The 19,997-nt window shown below is 35.8% G+C and overlaps 2 protein-coding genes across 3 annotated transcripts; both read right to left on the bottom strand.

The window, feature by feature from the left end:
- Positions 1-1,796: 1,796 nt before the first annotated feature.
- Positions 1,797-7,500, bottom strand: LOC149708825 (uncharacterized). 2 transcript variants are annotated; one of them, XM_089862885.1, is made up of 4 exons: positions 7,068-7,500; positions 3,767-3,981; positions 3,408-3,688; positions 1,797-2,149 (listed from the first exon to the last, which is right to left on the bottom strand). In XM_089862885.1, the coding sequence occupies exons 1-4, from the start codon at positions 7,240-7,242 to the stop codon at positions 1,900-1,902; spliced, it is 921 nt and encodes a 306-aa protein (XP_089719011.1). In that variant the 5' UTR covers positions 7,243-7,500; the 3' UTR covers positions 1,797-1,899. The 2 variants fall into 2 exon arrangements, with proteins under 2 accessions (XP_089719011.1, XP_089719018.1); XM_089862892.1 differs by lacking the exon at positions 7,068-7,500 and adding an exon at positions 4,562-4,730.
- A 9,715-nt stretch (positions 7,501-17,215) lies between these two features.
- Positions 17,216-19,997, bottom strand: LOC149708824 (uncharacterized). Its single transcript, XM_089862874.1, has 3 exons — positions 19,866-19,997; positions 19,209-19,498; positions 17,216-18,099 (listed from the first exon to the last, which is right to left on the bottom strand). The coding sequence occupies exons 1-3, from the start codon at positions 19,971-19,973 to the stop codon at positions 17,859-17,861; spliced, it is 639 nt and encodes a 212-aa protein (XP_089719000.1). The 5' UTR covers positions 19,974-19,997; the 3' UTR covers positions 17,216-17,858.

Here is a 19,997-nt window from a genome sequence, read left to right as displayed (position 1 = left end):
TCCGACTTATGGGGACGCACACTATCTCGGCCCCCGGGTGCAAAATTGCTTAATCCGGCCCTGTTCATTGATATCGGTGTTCAATTTATTCGAGGGGGTAGACGCTCTAGATCTCTGTGTACACCTGAGTTCAGCTTTGACAGTGCATCGAGTTCAAATCCTTCGGAACTCAGAGTTCAGCTTTGACAGTACATTGAGTTCAAGTCATATTGTACAACTGAGTTCTTAAGTGTCTTCCACCTCGAATTTATTAGAGCGCGGCATTATCTATCCATTATCCACAAATTGGTGGATAACCGATTATTTATAAACAAAGTTGTGGATTATAATACGATTTAAGATGTAAGTTATGTGGATAATTTTCGATTATGGATAAAGAAAAAATAACGTGGATAATGGATAGATAATGCCGAGCTCTACAATTTATCCAGTACAATGTTGAACTACTTTAGTAAAAATATTGTATTTTGTTTTCAGAAATTTCGTTATAAGACTTTGCGAAATAAGCCAGAAACCATACATGTTTTGGGACGAAGTACGTTAAAAATTTCAGGCGACGTGTAGATTCGACATTTTAGTTACATTTCATAAAAACGTTTAAGATTAGATATAATTAAATCTCGTTCCTGTTTCGGTGTACGTAATAACGTAGAGCTCAAATCAATTTCAATAAAGATGCGCTTTACCATTACCAAGAGTTTAAAACTAAATTTTATCCAAGTTATTTTCATTTCGAAAAAATTGTAACAGTTTGTTCGGAACCCGAACAGGAAATAAAAAAAAGTATCTCAACTTTTAGAAATGGATGACAAAGTAAGCAAACGGAATGACTAATATTTCAATTAAGTGATCAATTATTCTGTTACACTTTTTAATTTCATTGTAGACCGTACTTATCTTTTTGGTTTCCATTTTCCCCATATCTTGTTTTTTGTCCCTAAGAAAATTTGTCCACTTATGTTTGAATAATTCAAACCGAAGACGACCAAAATTACCAATTGTTATCACAAAAGTCTTCTCAAGTACTTTCGACATTGTCTGGAATTTGATATCAATATTATTCTATGAAGTTAAATTTCGGTATTTATAATAAAAACGCTTGCATCTCCACACCAAACTCAAAATTAAAATTAGGGTCCCCTACTATTAAAGCCTTATAGGTACAAATATCAATATAGTTGATTTTCAACTGCATTCCAATCATTTGTCTGTCATTCCTCATACATGTAATGAATTTTCTTCACTACCAGTCACCTAAAAAAAATTCCAAAAACAACCACCGAAATATATACTTGTTTCCACAAGGGCGGTTTGCACATTTTGCCGACAGAAGGAGATTGTATCAATGGGGTGTGCGAATACCACTTTTTGGGTATCGAACCAGCTACCGAATACCAAGAAATTTTCCTTGTCAAATACCAATCGAAAAGGTTTTCCTTCAGTAATTTCTTCCTCAAAATATTCTATAAAAGAGCGTCATCGATAAAACACGATTGTAAAATTGTCTGTCTTTTGCCGGTTTTTACCTCTCCGAGCGACGTATGTGTTTGTTCTTATCCATAGCTAAGATTCGAAACCTTTATATACTACCGATTTGAGTAGGGCGAAACAATAGGCAAATCCTTCATTTCAAACGACGTCAATATTAGTCAAGTCTCTCAAGAATGTTTTATTGTTCTTTTTCAAACTTATGTAGCGCGCAATGAGGTGAAAAACGAAGAAAACATAATATTGATTATATTTATTTTATTTTTAAGATAATCTTGTTTTTCAACTCAAAATTAGTACAGAAAGAGTTAAAACCAGTCTATGCATTTTTCTTTGTGTGCGCGAAGGTGTTACACTAGTGCGCCGCGTTATAGAATTTCGACTTGTGATGAAATGATGTGTAAAGAAATGCTACTGCGTTGATTTCGTGTTTTTGAAATAAAAACGATGAAAACGATTCGAAATGCATTCGAAAAGGAATGCAAAAACTGACAGTACGATTCCATAAAGGTACACGGTGAAAATCGGCGATAGAAATCTCAGGCTCAATACTTTCGCGTCTTGTAATTGTTCTTTTTCCGTATCAAGATTTTTTCGGTTATGAAAGAATGCCTTTCTCTTCCTGGGTTCAAATTGTCGCGTTTCCACTATTCGTCCAATTCTGTCAATGGTTATTAAAAATAATGGTTAGACGGGATTTACTATTGTTAAGCTGACGGTCTACTAGACCTAATTCTATATTTTTCCAAGTAACAATAGAGCCATTTCAATTCAGGGGTATGAAGAGTTTTTGGGGCAGGGTTTTTCCAGTCCCCGCCTAGGCGCATTATTGTGCGCGAAATTTAGCACAGAGATCTTCAGTGGCCCGCACGCAGGGAGGGTGAAAACCGGCTCCGTTTATTGGCGGGCCCGACGGTGACGTTTCCCCCCTTCAACTGATATAGCTCTATAGATGATTTCGCAAACATTGTTAGTACCCTCCACCTCGATTTAGTGTTTGTGCTTACGTCACTACTACGTCGTAGGTTTATTGCAGGGAAAATATAATTCAGGTTGAAAATTCGACATTTTCAAGACTAGGGTCAAAGAAATAAACTGTCTGCTTCTTCAAATTTTACAGTGAATATGGATTTAGCAGCTTAATGGTTTTTTCTGTTTAATAAAATAATACTGATGTTTATTCCGTAACTAAAGTAATAAAACAATTAATAAACACGTTTATAAGTAGCATAGCCTATCTAATTGTATTAGACGACATATAACTATCTCCCTGTAGAAATAGGCCTACGACCAACCAAAGCCTATATTTTTACAGTATTAGGACTTGTGTGACGTCTCAAGAAACATTTGCACGTGACCAGCCCGACTTTGCGAAATCCCCCATTATATTAAAATTAGGAATGTGCTAGCCTTGATTTTTGGCTTTGAATTGAAAAATTCCAGAATAGAGTACTCGAGCCTCTAACACTTGTCGAAATTATTTATTCGAATAATTAACAAACCTTAAAATTTCTATTCGAGACTTCATTCCTACTCAACATCAAGTTAAACTATAAGGGAAGAGCAAACTATTACAGAGACCAAAAATACATGTTGCTTAGCGAGCTGGCCAAGAAGTCAAGGTATAAGAAAGTGGCAAAGCTAGAACTACATTCTAGTTTGTCCCTCCACAAAGCTACTAAATAATATTTGGTGCCTTGTCTTTTGGCGAGCTTTACTCTCTGCGCTTGCGAATTTTCCTTTAAAATAAACTCTAGGAAAACTCGAAAGATATTGAAATTTGACATTGAGTCTTATTCGAGCCTGGGCAGAGCCTTTTTTAAGGCTCGATATCACCTTCGAGTCTTTAATATTTTGGATCCGAGCCTCGAGTCGAGTACTCGCACAAGCCTAGTTAAAACCAAACGTCCTGGGCTTACACATAGTTAAGATTTTCAATGACATTTGCCGGCAGTTTCTTGTTGAATATAATGTACAGATTATTCATCTCATAAACGCTTTCTCCTACGTGTAATAACCTTTTATGTTTAGTCAGTTCCGCATCAAATAGCTCAATTACGCTGTCAATGAGCTGGGTTTCGCTAAATACCAAAGCCGTTCCTTTATAAAATTTCTCATAAAACTGTGCGTCGGGACGCGAAATATAGTGCCCATTTAAAGCCATTCTCTCTCGAAGCTTGGTGTACCTTGAATCTGATGCCTGAAATATATTAATGAAACAAATGTGCTATTAATATTTCTCGTAGTTTCATGGTTTTGGTATTCTAAATGAACAAACCTCTATCGTCTGCTTAAACCTTCCAAAATGCATATAAGGATTCATTTTGGGTTTTTTCAGCAAATCTTCTATGGATTCAACAGGATCTGAGTGTGAAATGACCATTTCTAACTTCATGGAACTATAATAGCACCATATCAGGACAAACGACGCCACAGTCCAGGATCCAAGCAAAATTCTCGTTGGCAATCTCCGTCCCAAAATAGATAAATCAGCTAAAGTCACGATATTAAAGTCAGTCATTTAAAACATAGATACATATGGTCAGTAGCCCTATCTTGGAACTCTTTCTCAAGCTCTTTAGAAAGTCAGATTTTTCAGTATCAAATAAGTTACTGAAGTTAAAAAGCAGACTATTACAATAAGTTTGAACTATTGCCGATCGATTGCACCCATTTTCAGATTGCTAAGACGCGTACTTTTCCTGCAAAATGGGTTTAAAAAAAGGTCGATTTCAGCCCTAACTTGAACGGTCCGTCCTAAATTGGAACGCCCCCGTCCTAAATTGGAACACCCCGTCCCAATTTGGAACACCTTAATTTAAATACGAAAATATCTGAGTTTTTGCAACTAAAAATAAGCAAATATAATTTGTTAGCGATGCTACGACCATCTAGCGACCAACGCTTGCCATTTTATACCTGTACATATATTTTAAAGGGCACTGAGTGTCATCTGCTTAAAGCTTCAAAAATTGGCGCGCTGTCAGTTCATTACGGTTAAACATTGTAAATTAAATGCACTCTAACGGTATTTCGAATGAAATAATTACCAAGTAAGATCAAAGTAACCTACACTGTTATGTTTTTGTGGCGTAATTGTGTCGAATCTACATTTTACATCTAGTGAGTCATGATACGGTGTTTGGAAGTATAGTTAAACCCAATATCACTCGCCAAACATGCTAAATCAGCATCTTAATCTACGCTTACGGGACCAAAATTATTAAACAGGTAATGAATCAACGCATCTTCTAAGGTCTTTTTACTCGTGCGGGGGAGAATCCCCCCTCGCACGAGTATTGGTCCCGGTTTTTCAAGGTCTCTCTAGCGTAGCTTTGGCAATGCATGGCGACAGGAATACCATGTGTTCGGGGGTTTTCATCCCCGTCACTCCGATTTCGAGTTTTTTTCAAGTAAACACTTATTTGGTGACTCCACCAGAACGAACTCTAGTCGAAGCCACAAAAAAGGATAAATAGACTCCGCCTCCTCCAAAGCCCGAGATGGTGCCTTGGTTTAAGGAGGTGGCGAGCGGTGCTTTATGCATGGTGCAGGTGGATAGCTTAATTCTTTAGAAGGAGTTGTCTGCTGCGAGTTCTGCTGTTTATATTTATTAGACTCTCTCACAACTGGAGGTATGGCGTCTAGTAAAGAAATTTTCATCTAATGCTCGCTTTTTTAGCCCCTATTGTTTCACTTTTTTATTATCTTACATATCCCCCACGAGTGTCCTTTCTGCTGGGGCAGCTTGTTTGTTGTCCTTTAGTGAGTAAAACCATGGATGAAGGATGCGCGTGCAAAACTTTCGACGCTCTACAGGATGTGCAACTCCCTATACTAAAAAGTAGACAAGTCGATACTAGCGCCGCGTGGCTACCAGCGCTGGAAACCCTCGTGGGAAAAATAAAAAATACAGGACATAAGAAAAAAAGCAACGGTTTTGCTTCTAGCAGACGACACTAAGGAAAAAAACGATGGTAGCACGAGGTGGTAGCTCGTGGTTTTTTCTCGTGTCCAGTATTTTTTATTTTTCCCGCGAAGGTTTCCAGCGCTGGTAGCCAGGCGGCGCTAGTATCGACTTGTCTACTTTTTAGTATAGGGAGTTGCACATCCTGTTGAGCGTCGAAAGTTTTGCACGCGCATCCTTCATCCATGGTAAAACATTAGTTATGGATGTAAAAAGATAGTGTAAATTTCCGTGTTTCGGGGTGTTCCATTTTAGGCAAATGATGACATATTTTCAATTCGAGTTTTCTCAATAATGTTTACGCCTAACCTGGCGTTTAAAGTGTTTAATTTGAAGAGAAAGATCCGCAGTTTTCAATGGAATCGTTTTCGTAAGCCTATGTTTTTCCCATTGGCCCTAAAAGCTTATTTCCCTAGACCCATGGGAGAACTTTCCCTTCATTTTGGAAAAAATAAATTATGCAAAATATGAGGTTGTCTAATTACGCTTGTATCTTCTCTGGAATTTATGATAGAGTTTTGAGGCCGTGTTTTATGGATAGAGGGAAGTTCATTCTTCCAAATGAGCCCTTAAAATATTCATTTGAAGCTCTCAAACTTAAGTTATAACGATTTTAAGAAAAGTGTTCCAAATTAGAGCTGTTCCAAATTAGGGCAGCTGACCCTAGACACTAATATTTAAAAACAAAGTTCCATTTCAAATGCAGTTTCAATTATTTTACGCAGCCTTTATTTGTTTTTGCGCAGTAGGTATAATACCTTGTTGTGTCTGCGCAGTTCTAGTATCAATTTCTAGCATGGCGAGGTTGTGGACTGCGCATCATTGGCCTAGAGCAACTGACACCGGTAAGCTTATCAAACTCTCCACTACTATTTTGGGTCAAAAGGTTATTTTCTACGAGCACGAATCCATTATAAATGAGTGTCTAGTAGCGGTTCTTTTCTATTTGTAATGTATGTTAGTCGAGTGAATAAACGAGGGTTAAACTAATAACATTAACTGATTTTATTGTGGGTTTATCTCTCTGGTATTTACATGCGGCCTCGTACTAGAGAGCCGGGAACGAGAATGTCTTTCGTTTCTCTCCTAAGCGGAGTTCAGCGCCCGTAGAGCATGGCGCGCTCTAGCGGGAGTAGTGGGCGGCGGGAGTTATGAATGTGAATGTTACACTATTAGAGGAGCGTCTCTTCGCGGCAGCCTTGCTGGATACAGAAACCATGAATGTCTACAATGAATTCTTCTTTGATCTCTTCCCTTGACCTGACTCGACCAAGGGCTGCGTTTAGCAATCATCAAAGGGAAAAATAATTTTTCCTCTGTTGTGTTGATTTTCGCAACATATTTAAACAGCTGGCGAAGCACCAAGGCTTAACTAACTTCATTGAAATTTATTTAGCTTCAGAAATGAATGGACTAAAACTCTGTTGAAAGCAAATTTGATGATTGTTATTTATAATAATTTCCTCGTAATTTGGACAATTACGAGACGATCAAATTAACAATACCGATGTTACATAGCCCTACTGTAGACACGTACCTACGCATTATAAGCTTATGGTAGTGTTAAACAGCTTCTTGATTAACTCTTAGTAAAACTTGAATAGTACTTAACAATTTAAAACAAGATGGAGCAGGAATATCCAAACGGTCCGAAAAGTGTTTGAGAAATTAATCTTGCGCATTTGCAACCCGGATCTTCGAGAAATGCAATGGTAAGTGACAGATACCACCACAATGGCCACTAAGGTACTAAGATATATGACTGAATCCAGTAGTAGAAGTTTCATGGGTTCACTTGTTGAAGAATCTTCATGACGAGGTACTGTACTGAGTATGATTTGGCCAGATTGATATAAAGGAGGGGGTATATGATAAAGTTTTGGAGTAAATGGTTTCGGGATAATGTAAAACACTTCTGTATCGAATATCTGAAAAAGAAAAGTTTGGACTAACTTTTTGGACGACAATTTTATTTTTTTTAACAGAATCGCACTGATAGAAAAATGGGTATCAATTGCACTGCACTCTTTCTCTACGCAAACATGACGTGTGAAATTTTCAGGAATACATTGATTTCTTCTACTTGTAATCAATAACCAGCCGTGTATGGGCCTTTGTGCTTGAACTAAAGGAAAGGACGATTATAAACTGTTCTGTAAATATATTAGCCTTGTCTGTAGGTCAAAATAGTTTTTTTTAGTACCCAAACTCGTATGTTTATTTATCGCAGCAATTACCTCGAATGACCACTTCACGACACGCAGTGTACATGTAATATACTGACAACAATAAAAACTATTTTTACCTAAACTCATTGCGTTACCTTGCGGGCTTAAACACTACAAAAACCATCATCCCTGACGTCATGCATATTGTACTTGAACCACATATAACCAAAAGAGGATTATGCTTCACACATAAATTACGTAAGTGCCACTTTTCCATAGCTTTGGCCTTGGATATCATGACATAAAACTAAGCAGACGAACAAGAAAGCTTGTAACCAATCACAAGCCCCAAACCGTGGATAACATCTTTAATGCCAGACCAATCGGCGACGGCTATTACTATTTTCTTGTATGGGACCTCGAGTCGAGCTCGCCGACGACATAACCAGGAAGTTCGGAAGGCAAATTTGCTGTATCGTTCGTTAGTCGTTATATTATATTCAACGTTTAAAAGCTCTAGTTTCGAAAATTTTCGAGACATTAAATAAGTCTTCAACTAAATATTATAAGAAATTTTTAATTTCAACAGAAAAATAGCTCTGCGGAAAACTACACTAAGCGTTATCCCGAATTCCCAATTCCCGAGCCGCCGGCGGCTGAGCTCGCCGTAGCCGCGAGAACATAAAAAATTCCTCATATAAAAACAGATACACGACGTCTTAAATAGTCCAAGCAAAATACCCAGATTGATAAGATCTTCGTGCCTTACTCCCAAATAATCTTCGGTATTGTGAATAGTTTTAACTAAAGAATATTTTAGACACTCTACTCAGTCTATATAGTAGTTCCCTTATTTATGTACCAAGTAAATTGGTTCTTAAGGTGGAAGGATCGCAAGGATCCAAAGGAGCCGTGTTCCCGAATTATGTTCCTCCGCGTCTGGTGTCACTGAAGTAGCTAGCGACCTATGCGTGTCGAACTCAAATGCAAACAAGTTCTCTTTGCGTATTCTGATCGAGGAAATCTAGAGTCAACGGTTGACGTATAAATGTGAAATGACCAATGAAACGCGAGCACTTCACCTTTCATTCAGGGCATATGAGTGCTTAAAGATTCCTATATAGTAGAAGAAATCTACATATTCGTATTACGACAAATAGACTATTCCATTATAGTCTGTCAAACGAAAGAAGAGCCCTGAGAAATTTGTCCAAATTGGTGTCGCTACCATCGACCCCATAGTACTTTATCAACTTGTTTTGTTTTGTCAATAGTCGTCTGTAATATAGTCTGCTATAAACAGATAGGCTTAATCGCAATAGAACCAATACATTTTGCAATATATGACAAGTACTTTAACTTATGTCATTAAATTATATTGCAATGCTAGTTCAACAAAGATAAAACTGGCGTCTTGTCGTTAATTTTGTTTTATATTCTTTAATACTCGATGATCGTAAAAAACCATGAAACATAAACATATTAAATATATATTGCAAAATGTATTGGTTCTATTGCGATTAAGCCTATCTGTTTATAGCAGACTATATTACAGACGACTATTGACAAAATAAAACAAGTTGGTAAATTACTATGGGGTCGATGGTGGCGACACCAACTTGGACAAATTTCTCAGGGCTCTTCTTTCGTTTGACAGACTATAATGTCATAAGAGAAGCCTTCTTGGATTATTTCTCTCTCGTCAAGGAACAATCAAAAGAGGCTAGGTTAGTCGACTAGACTCCCGAGTGTAGTGAAAGCGCGCTCCCCCTGAAATTGCCTCTTGGTGCGAAGGAAAGAAACTAAGAGGGCGACCAACCGTACTGTATGTATTTATAGGAATGGTCCATGAAAGTTGTGGCAGCTACGTGTGTGATTAAACTTTGTGAAGCTATAAGTTAATAAAAGCGTGTTTCCAAGTGAATTACTATTTCACGCGACCACTACTTCGATTCATTAATAACAGTAATAAGATCTATACGTACATCTAATTGAATCGCAGTAAACTTATTGATCACTTCTATTTTAGAAACAGGTTTGTGCAATCGCTTCAGGGCACTCACTGTGTCGTTGTAACTTACAAATTTCCATCTATATTATGTTGTGAAAAGTTTTTAAAATGCGGGTGTCCAAATTTAACATTCTGAAGAGTAAATCTCGATTGGAGTCGTCATTAAATTTGGGGAGAATTCTTTTGATTATTGAACTTGAAAACTCAATACATTAAACTTGAAAACTCAATAAATAATTATCTCATAATGGAATCAGGAATTCACGCAATTTTAGAAGCAGGAATAGAGATAATTTTGGCACGCGTCAAAGTCCACGACCCATTTCCCGGGAAAGGGGTGGGGTACTGAAGAAGGGGCCGGTCATAGCGACAGAAGTAAAAAGGAACTACGTATTTTTCGCCGTCCCCGTCAGCAACGTCATCAAAACGTAGTTTAAGTGAGCCTATAAGATAATTCAAAATTTTCAATAACGTGTTGAAGGGGGAGGGGGCTCTATACTGGGATATGAGTCATACTTAAGTAAAGTCTAACCATTCTCTATTCCTGCTTATTATATGGATCCCTGATGGAATATAAGTTAAAAATATTAATGATAAACAAGAAAAAATTATTTCTATGTCAATTGAAGCTCAAATCGACTATTTCCATAACAGGACTCCCACGTGTGAGTAGCAAGAAAGTATAAACCTTACGTGACACTTTTCGTATAAGCAAACAAAATAAGTGTTACGAAAATCAGATTTTCGGCGTATGGATCAAAGACTTGATTTTTTCTGGAGTTTTCCATTAAAAAGTTCAGACGTGTCTGCGGAATACCATATATTATACAGCCTCCCATTTTCAAAATAATCTTCTCATAAGTACCATATCCATGCCGATCCTCAGGCAGGTATGGTTGGCCGGAAGTGTTTCGCACATTTTCTGACGTTGTACTCTACTATACTAAAAACAAAATAAAACTGATAAATAGTAATATGCAGTGCGGGTTCTCGATTGCGCATGTTTTCTTTTGAAAAGTGCAATTTCAAAGTAGAGCTCGGCATTATCTATCAATTATCCACTTCATTTTATCTTTATCCATACCCGAAAATTATCCACAGAACTTACATTTTAAATCGTATTATAATCCACAAATTTGTTTATAAATAATCGGTTATCCACCAATTTGTGGATAATTGATCGAAAATGCCGAGCTCTATTTCAAAGTAAGGATGTTCTGGTTCGTGAAACTGAATGGTCATGTTCACTTTTGTTTGATGACATTTATGGGATTGAAATTGTTTGGCTTTTAGCTTTTGTATTATGAACGGCGCGATTGGGAACTATACTACTTGATGGCACCTTTTTACCTCTTCGAGTGGCGATGACGTTACGGAGTGGTATTACACTGAACGTGTCTATGTGTTTGTCTGTCACCTCGTTTGCAGTTGCCAAATCGGAGCAAACTTGTTCACAGAAAATCAGAAAATTGTACTTCATTTCTTTATCTATCTAACTTAAAAGCCGCTCATTAAGTAGCCATTCTATTTTCATCCTCTGGCTATTACTTATTGTCTACTAACACCACCATATATTGGTCTTTCGTCAATACCACAACACCGATCAGCAACATTGGCTTCTACTCCGTCATCATGGTTTGGGTTAAGATACGCGGCGAGCGGATAGATTTATGAGAAACGTTTAGCCTCCCAATGGCCGGGCTTCTACCAAAGGTTCACGCAATTGCGTATTTTTTTATCTCTTACGGTGAATCAATCGCCTTACATACCTTAAATTTACAAAAATTCTGAATAAGGTATTCGCTAGAAGTCAAACGTTACCAATAGCTATGTTTAAAATGATTTTAGGAATAAAATCTCTAAAATCAATTTAACTAGAATTAAGGTAAAATACTGACGATAGAAATAATTAATATCATTATATTTATTTAATTACTTAAGAAACATCTTAAGTGGGTAGATAGCCATCGCCTCGACTCGGAGAGGTATATTTTGGCTTCCCAGCTTGTATTATTTATAATTAATGCAAATTTGTGTGCAGCACTTGAAGGTGAGTAAAGGGTTGAAGAAATTTTTACAATTCTTCAATACGCCTATTTAAAATATTGTGGCTCATTCTCTTAGAAAATCAATCAAAACCATTCTACAAAGTTAAAGCATAGGTATTCTAAAACTCATTGTAAAGTCAATCAAGTGCGTCTGAACATATCCCTGGCTCCTACTTCATTATCATCGATAGGATTAAGATTCACGCGGTGAAAGGCTAGGGTTACGAGAAAGATCTAGGCTCAGAAAGGCAGGGCTTCCATCAAAGTTCCTCTTATTTGCGCTCTTCTTACACTTGAGGAATTTACACCGATCCATGAAGTGAAGCAAGTTTGCAATACAATGTCAGCAATTGATAAACTTACCGTTGGCGTTACCTAACTTAACCGGCAGCGTTCATCGGAGAGCTGGAAAAAATCTTTGGAAATACTTTCGAAATGATTGGGATACGTGCTAAACTGTTACACTGCTCGAGAGCCTCTGTTAAAAATTGCTAACGTTCAATTTCGCGAAAAGCCAAACTTTAAACATTTGTTCCAATGTTAATAGCATTTATTTCATCCTTCTAAAGGTTAATGCTCATATTTTAAGCGATTTTATTGCAGACAAATATTTCAACAATCATGATAAATACAGTTTCGCGTGTTATAAATACATGATCGCTTTGGTCTACTCGTTTTCAATCCATAAAAAAGATGCTTTTCAATTTGGCGAGAACTATTACCGAGGAAAAGTAAAATTTTAGTTAAAACCATAATCAATAAGTTATTTGGTAAAACAATAAGCAAATATATACGACTTTTCGGAACATTAACTGTGTTTTTAAAATATTTCAAGCGTATACGAAATGCAAAATACATTTATGGCCTCCCTTTTGGAAATGCCAAGTAGATTAAGACTTGATTACGTGTTATATTTTTGTTTGAATCTCACTTATTTTTGTAGACTTCGCATATTCCAGCGTAGGTGATCCGTTTTCATCAGACGAAAATCTTGAGCGAAGGTTCAGTCAATCGGAAATTTAGAGTGTTCAATGGGTGAATGTTTACAATTACCCTGGAACTGGGTCTTAAAGCATATGTAGCATAAAGGAAACGTCAGCTTCCCATTGATCCTGGCTGGTAAAACCGGGTGATTTAGGTTTTGACTGGGTAATACGTCACATTTCAGGAGACCATCAAACGAAAAGATGTCAGAAATGTTTTCCAATATGATCTCGGGGTGACCAATCGGGATCTTTGCCGTTTTGTTTATAAAAAGATAAAAAGTTGTAAAATCCACGTAATGAATACTTTCAGTGCCTGTTGTTTTTTGGTACTTTTTAGCTAAGCAACGTCCTCTGAAGAACGCGTCACGGGGGGTGTAATCTATTAGTTATTTTGAATTTCAGAAATAAAGTGTTATATCGTCTGAAAGATTTGGACGACAAGCATATAACCGGGTGGTTTTACTCTGATTAGCTTATTCGAACTGTAGAACCCACTACTTCCCAGGTAGCAAATTAACGTTGATTTAGAGTAGATTTTTGGTGCCAATGTTTTGAAAACGTTTCACGTGTACTTCACACGTAAGAAAAACGTTTATTTTTGGTACATAAGTTACCTCAAGATGTTTAGGATTTTCTTAACGTCAATAACACGTTTTTACAAAGTGATAACTAAAGCGCTTATTTCAGGTCTACATGTTGCGTTTGCAACACGTTTGGGAATGGTGTTCAATTGGCCGTTAGTTTAGCGTTATTACTGTATGTTTTGGCAACGTTGTTATCACGTTTATAGAAAGTGATAACTAAAGCGTTTATTTCAAGTCTACATGTTACGTTCGTAACACGTTTGAGAATAGTGTTCAATTGACAGTTAGTTTAGCGTTATTACTGTATGTTTTGGCAACGGTGTTAAAACGTTTATACAAGAGCGTTTATTTCAGGACTATATGTTACGTTCGTAACACGTTTGAGAATAGTGTTCAATTGACCGTTAATTTAGCGTTATTATACTGTATATTTGGGCAACGTTGTTAAAACGATTATACAAAGTGATAACTAATACGTTTATTTTAGGTTAAAATCACGTTTCGAATTGGTGTTAAGTAAACTGTTAGTTTTGCGTTTTTGATTGAAGTTTCGAGAAAGTTGTGTAAACACATTTATACAAAAGCTTTATTTTCAAGTCTTTATAAGAAGTTCGTTCACAACACGTGTGAAAATGGTTTTAAATGACCCTTAATTTTGCATTATTACTGTACGTTTCGGAAACGTTGATATTTCGTACATGTCTTGCGTCATAAAAAGCTATAATGAATCGTTATCACCTCTCCGAGTTTCGATGACGTCACGGAGGTATTTTACTGGATGTGTCTCTGTCCTCGCGTTCGCAGGTTAAAAATACCACGTACACACCAATCAGTTCTTATTGGCTTCAAACACCACCATGAGCTGGTCTTTCGTCTATACCGCATAGACATCAAACTGCAAAATTAGCTTGTCGTTAGGGTTAAAATGTACGAGGCGAGCGTCTATGGTTACGAGAAACGTCTCGCCCCCGATGGCAGGGCTTTCATCAAAGGTTCACGCAATTGCATTTTTTCTTATTCGCCTATCTAAGAATCAATCTCCTTATATACCCTTTTACAAAAGTTCTTAAAAGGGTGTTCACTTGAAGTCAAACATTAAAAATAGCTATGTTTAAAATGATTTTAGGAATAAAGTTGCTTAAATCGACTTAACTATAATTAAGGTAAAATAGTGACGATTAAAATAATTTATATCATTCATATAACCCTAGTTATCTAAGAAAAACCTCTTTCAGCGGAAAGACATCCGTCAAATATATATAGAACGAGTAATGAAGTTGGAACTCTACGCATTTCATAGTTAATATGAAGCGAGTAATTAAGACATTTTCCCATTGAAATACTAATCATGGGAACTCTATTCAAAGTTAGTAAGGGACTTATGACATTGTTGAGAAGTCGATTTAGGATAGAGACGGTTGGTTTTTTTTTAATCAACAACGAAATCCCTAGTAGGAATTAGAGCTTATTTAAAAAACTGTTGACATGTAATGCATAGGCCTGAGCTATAAATTTTTATAATTATAAGAAGTTTTCAGTTTCTACTCCTCGGTTAATACTCCCTTATTGCTTTTTTCCCTTGTATTGGCGTGAATAGGACTCTTTCAAAACTGTAATTTTTTCGTTTTTGCTAAATATAAAATGAAAATATGGTAAATATGTTTCGGCATTACGATTCTTTTAGTTGTTGTATAGCTATAATGCTATGTTTCGTTTCAAAACTCCAAGAAAATCGTTTAATTTTAATATTTCAAAAGCCTTGTTATCATTTGATTTAGCTATACTACATTTATACATAACAACTGAAAACTAGGCTTTGTATTAGTCCTGTCATTGCTGTAATATTGGTTTGGATTGCATCTATAAATGAAAATGCCGAAGCTAATACTGGCAATGTTTCGGTTCCACTTTGAGAACACGAGTTAAATAATTAGACACGTGCTATTAACTAATTACCCACGTTCAACTAACGTTTTGCACACGTTCAATTAACATATTACAAACGTCTAATTAAATAAATTTACACATTCAATTAACTTATTATAAACGTTTAATTAACTTATTTCGCACGTTCAATTATTGTCTTTAACATTTTTAATTAACGTCTTATCACACGTAAAATTAAACTATTTCGCACGCTTAAATATCTTATTAGACGCCTTCAGTTAACGAATTTCACACTTGAAATGGCTTATTAAACGCATTCAATTTATTTAAAACACAGGTTCAATTAACTTATTAAACACGTGTAATTTACTTGTTAAACACGTGTAATTTACTTATTAAACACGTGTAATTTACTTATTTAACACGTGTAATTTACTTATTTAACACGTGTAATTTACTTATTAAACACGTGTAATTTACTTATTAAACACGTTATACCAACGTTATACACAGGTTCAACTAACTTATAAAACACATTAAACAAATGTTTGTGCACGTTCGATTAAGTTGTTACACTCGTTCAATTAACTTTTGAAACGCGTTAGATTAACTTATTACACACGTTCAAATAACCCGAAACATAAACCTAATTGGAACCGTTTAACGCACGATTTATCCACGTTAACCTACTTTATAATACACGTTTTTAAAACGAGAAATAAACGAGATTTCTCATGTATTTGCGACAAAATAAACACGTGTGTAAACACCGTGTTTCAAGGTGACATGATCACCGTTTTAAAAACGTTAATACACACGTTTATTCAATGCTACGTTTAAACGTTGTGTCAACGTGAATTTGCTACCTGGGTTCAGCACGAAGCTTCGTATTTGGGAGTTAGACTAACACTTGTAAGTCAAGCTTCTTGAGAGAATACGACACGTGTCGGCTATAACACTCTATAGCTGCCGACTCTCACCTGTCAGCTGGAGGTGACAACACTCCTTCACTTGTCTCCCAAAGTAAACCACATTTCCTTCAAGATATACTGAACCCTGATTAGTATTATCCTTACCAAGGGTCCATATAGGGACCCAATTGCATTGAAACCATTACAAACGAGATAAAAATACGAATCTTGTTTGTAAGCGGCGTCGAGCTTGTATTTTCTTATTTGGATTTTTGGTAGGAGTATTACAAATAGAAAGCTCGTCAACAATGACACGAAAGCTTCAGAAAAAAGATTGACTGAAAACGCGACTTAACTGTGTATTTTCATTACAATATTTAATTCAAATAAATTCCTATCATTTTCTTGTCAGTAGCATATATCGCTCACTAACGTCTGAGTAAGGGAACAGAACTGAAGTCCTGCATTCAATTCGTCATGTCCTTTATAGTCAAGAAATTCACGATCAAATTTTCCGGTGAGATAGCATTTAGAGTAAATACGAGTAATATTGTTAAGAACAAGACATTGTTTTTTACTTTCATTGTTATTAATAATGAGTTCAAAATTTTAGGTTAATCCAAAACTCGAAAACTTAAGTAAAAAGTAATTAGTTTCAATTGCAAAGCAAAAAAAAGTGAAGGAATTTCAAAGAGAACAGTCTAAAAAGAATCTCGAGAAATAATTCCATTGTTGTCGAGTATTTTTAATTTAAAATGATGTGAAAATTTGAAAATGCATTCGACCAGAGTTGCAAAAACTGACATTACGATTCCATAAAAGTACACGGTGAAAATAGGCGATAGGAATCTCAGGCTCAATCTCTTCGCGACTTGTAATTGCTCTTTTTCTGTGTGAATAACTTTTCGATAATGAAAGTATACCTTTCTATTTCTGGGTTCCAACTTTGTTTATAAATAACCGGTTATCCTCCAATTTTTGGATAATGGATAGAAAATGCCGAGCTCTAGGATAGACTGAAGCCAAGTTCAATTTTCGAAGTTTTTGTGAACTGTGACAAAATTCCGGAAATAGCGAACACGTATGCTCTTATTAGCAAAATGTGAACGCGATCACCTAGGTTGTAACAACAGCTACACTTACAGAGAGATACGGTCGAAACAGAACCTTTCTGTACCATATATGTCATTTGGACAATTAAAAATTCATGATTTTCAATACTGGAAACTGTGGCACTAAGTGCACACCATGAAAACTACTTCCGTAGTCAAACAAGCCAATAAGCCCAAATAAAAGAATTAAAATTATCACGTGATATCACGTGACGAAATATATTTCATACTTTTGGCTTCGATTTTGATCGCTGTTTTAATAATACAAGTTATCCAAACAAAATTTAGAACGAGAAAAGCATTCGAGAGTAGAATGTCCTGTTAAAACGCGTGCGCGAACCATTCTCCGAAACGATGTACGGATGCTCATGTACTAATTTTGTGGCAGTTACAAAGTTGCGGAATATCATAGTTGAATAGTGTTTACAATTATTTGGCCAAAGAGGGAATAACTAAGAACTTATGCCTAGATGGCAGATCATTTAAAACAATGACAAAAATGAGCTGTGTGTGAACTACAGTACGTGAATTTGTATAGTAAAATATGCAAGTGATATATATATATTTCAACTGAATTCAGAGTTTTCTGATAAACCCGCGAGAAAAACCAATTAACGGTTTAAACGCTAGAAGCGTTCCGAAAGATATTCAGATCAGAAAACGAGTCTCCGTTTTATTAAAAGTCAAAAACGTGTTCTACTGTATTCTGTTTCGGCTTCGAAATTCAAATGAAGTAAATATAATTTCACAAAAGGCCACAATCATCGACAAAGACAGTCCAAATATAATGATCATAAAAACTCTAGACAGAAATCCAAGTGATAGGGGTCCACTCTCCTGAACCTGAGATATTTCGGTGAACATACTTTTCCTGAAACTCCAAGCTTCTTTTCTAGCTCCTGGTTCGGATTGTGCCGTCTCCACGAACCTCAAAATCCTGAAATATTATAAAAATTTCACTTATATATTTATATGCTCTTTGAAAACGTTTGATTTGTGTTCTTGGTGAATAAATTGCGAACCATAAAAACGTTTTGTAGTATTGAAAAAATATAAATTTTATAACGTGGCCATTTAGTTTTGAACCATTTTTTTTTTCGTTTTATCCAATTTCGACTGAAATCGATTTCATCAATCCCATTTTTATCAAATCGGATTCATCTCACCATAATATGCACCGTCAAAGGCATTATCCTTAAAATTAACTTCCCGACAACCCCTTCCCAGCATAATTATTTAAGTTTTCATCCCCATAGGAAATTTACGCCGATAATGCTAACTGCTTATGGATATTATTGATTAAAGTTCTATATTGAATGATAAATTCCTCTGGATTCCTTTTTAAAGATTTGAATAAACTAATTAAAACTATTATCGGTCGAGATCATCTAAATTACTAGGGTATGCTGTGAAGCCTTATGGCGTAAAAAACTTCTTACAAAATCATTTGGGGTCAAAATTTATCAGGACGAAAAGTCAAGCGTGACAATAAGACCTATCCAAGTAATATATTTGACAACAATAAAATAGTCTTCGGTCGTAAAAGAATATCTTTTCGGAATTATATACACTATAGTGAACACATACAATTCTAAATATATTTAATGTAACAATGTAATGTCTATTAATGTAACAATGTAATGTCTATTACCTAAATTTCATTACAACACGAACGAGTGTAATGATTTAAATAAATGCTGCTCAAAAGCATTAATCGGAATCCCGACTCAACCTTTGACATTTACCTCTTACAAAGCCCAACCCAATCTGAAATGACCTAACCCGTCAGTAAGACAATATCCGGAATCTATTTCATCGAAAGCGATTTTCAAACCACAAGGAACTCCTATAAAAGATAAGTTTCGTTTTACATAAAGTTTTTACGGAATTCCTGTTTTGACGACCGCTATTATGAGAAACCCTTATAAGGTGCCCTTCTTTCTTAGAAGTGTTTTCCATTGTTTAATATACTCAGACTTCTCTAGCTTCGAGATCATCGAATTTACATAAATAAAAAATGTACGCAACTTTTCAGTTTCAACTCACAAGTAATCCAGCTGTTCTAGAACGTTGCGAGGAAGCCGTTTGTTGAAAAAATAGTGTATCCATGTGCTTTCATAACGCTGTTTCCCAATGTATATTTTTCGGTTTAGTTTTTCACTTCTTTCTTTAACATCATGTTGCCCCATTATGAATGATAATTTTCCACTTTCGACAAACAGAGCTCCGTGTCCCTTGATGAAGTTTTCAAGAACGTCATTGGTATAACTGAGGAATACAATTCCGTTTTTTTCCATTCGATTTGAAAGACGGGAATATTCCGTACTTCTATTTTCCTTCAAAATAAGAGCAGTAAGAATAAAAGTAATTTTTATGGAATTACAGTGTTAAAAGTGTAGACTTAAAAAGGGCCTGTGATGTATTGTAATTACGAATATGAATATAACAGAAATGTTTTGACCAATAATAAAGGCGAGGAAAGGAGTTTTGATAGAGGAAATACGTGGAAAAGTGATATTACGCAACTTGACAACCTAAAAATGGACTAACTACGTCAGATAATCTAAGGAATATGCATAATTCATTGAAAACTTGACACAGATTCTACTTCCTCTCGAAATGAGAAGAATGTAACCGAAAGTAGAAATGTTTTCGAAGCAGGGGTCACTAAGATTATTCTCTAAAGTTAAAATGCAAACTTACTATTATTGCATTATTCAATTTATGTCCATTTTGAATCATGGGTTCAAGCTGATGGTGCGCTAAGATGTCATCGATATTATCGATAAATTTGGAGTTTTCTATTAGCATTTCGCTCTTGAGCAGTGAAGAGTA

Source organism: Phalangium opilio, unplaced genomic scaffold, assembly GCF_054372755.1.
Source record: "Phalangium opilio isolate 3A_F unplaced genomic scaffold, DU_Popi_V2 ptg000013l_1, whole genome shotgun sequence".
Classification (NCBI taxonomy): domain Eukaryota; kingdom Metazoa; phylum Arthropoda; class Arachnida; order Opiliones; family Phalangiidae; genus Phalangium; species Phalangium opilio.
Note: the sequence above shows the minus strand (reverse complement) of the source record. Positions and strands in the feature narration are given on the sequence as shown.

Excerpts from the sequence above, each read along its gene's own strand:
- LOC149708825 (XM_089862885.1), bottom strand. The coding sequence starts at position 7,242 with ATGAAACTTCTACTACTGGATTCAGTCATATATCTTAGTACCTTAGTG. Across the intron at positions 3,982-7,067 it reads GCTCCATCTTGTTTTAAATT|CTGATTTATCTATTTTGGGA; the intron begins GTTAAGTACTAT and ends TCGTGACTTTAG. Across the intron at positions 3,689-3,766 it reads GGTTTAAGCAGACGATAGAG|GCATCAGATTCAAGGTACAC; the intron begins GTTTGTTCATTT and ends AATATATTTCAG.
- LOC149708824 (XM_089862874.1), bottom strand. The coding sequence starts at position 19,973 with ATGCTAATAGAAAACTCCAAATTTATCGATAATATCGATGACATCTTA. Across the intron at positions 19,499-19,865 it reads AATTGAATAATGCAATAATA|GAAAATAGAAGTACGGAATA; the intron begins GTAAGTTTGCAT and ends CTTATTTTGAAG. Across the intron at positions 18,100-19,208 it reads CTAGAACAGCTGGATTACTT|GATTTTGAGGTTCGTGGAGA; the intron begins GTGAGTTGAAAC and ends ATAATATTTCAG.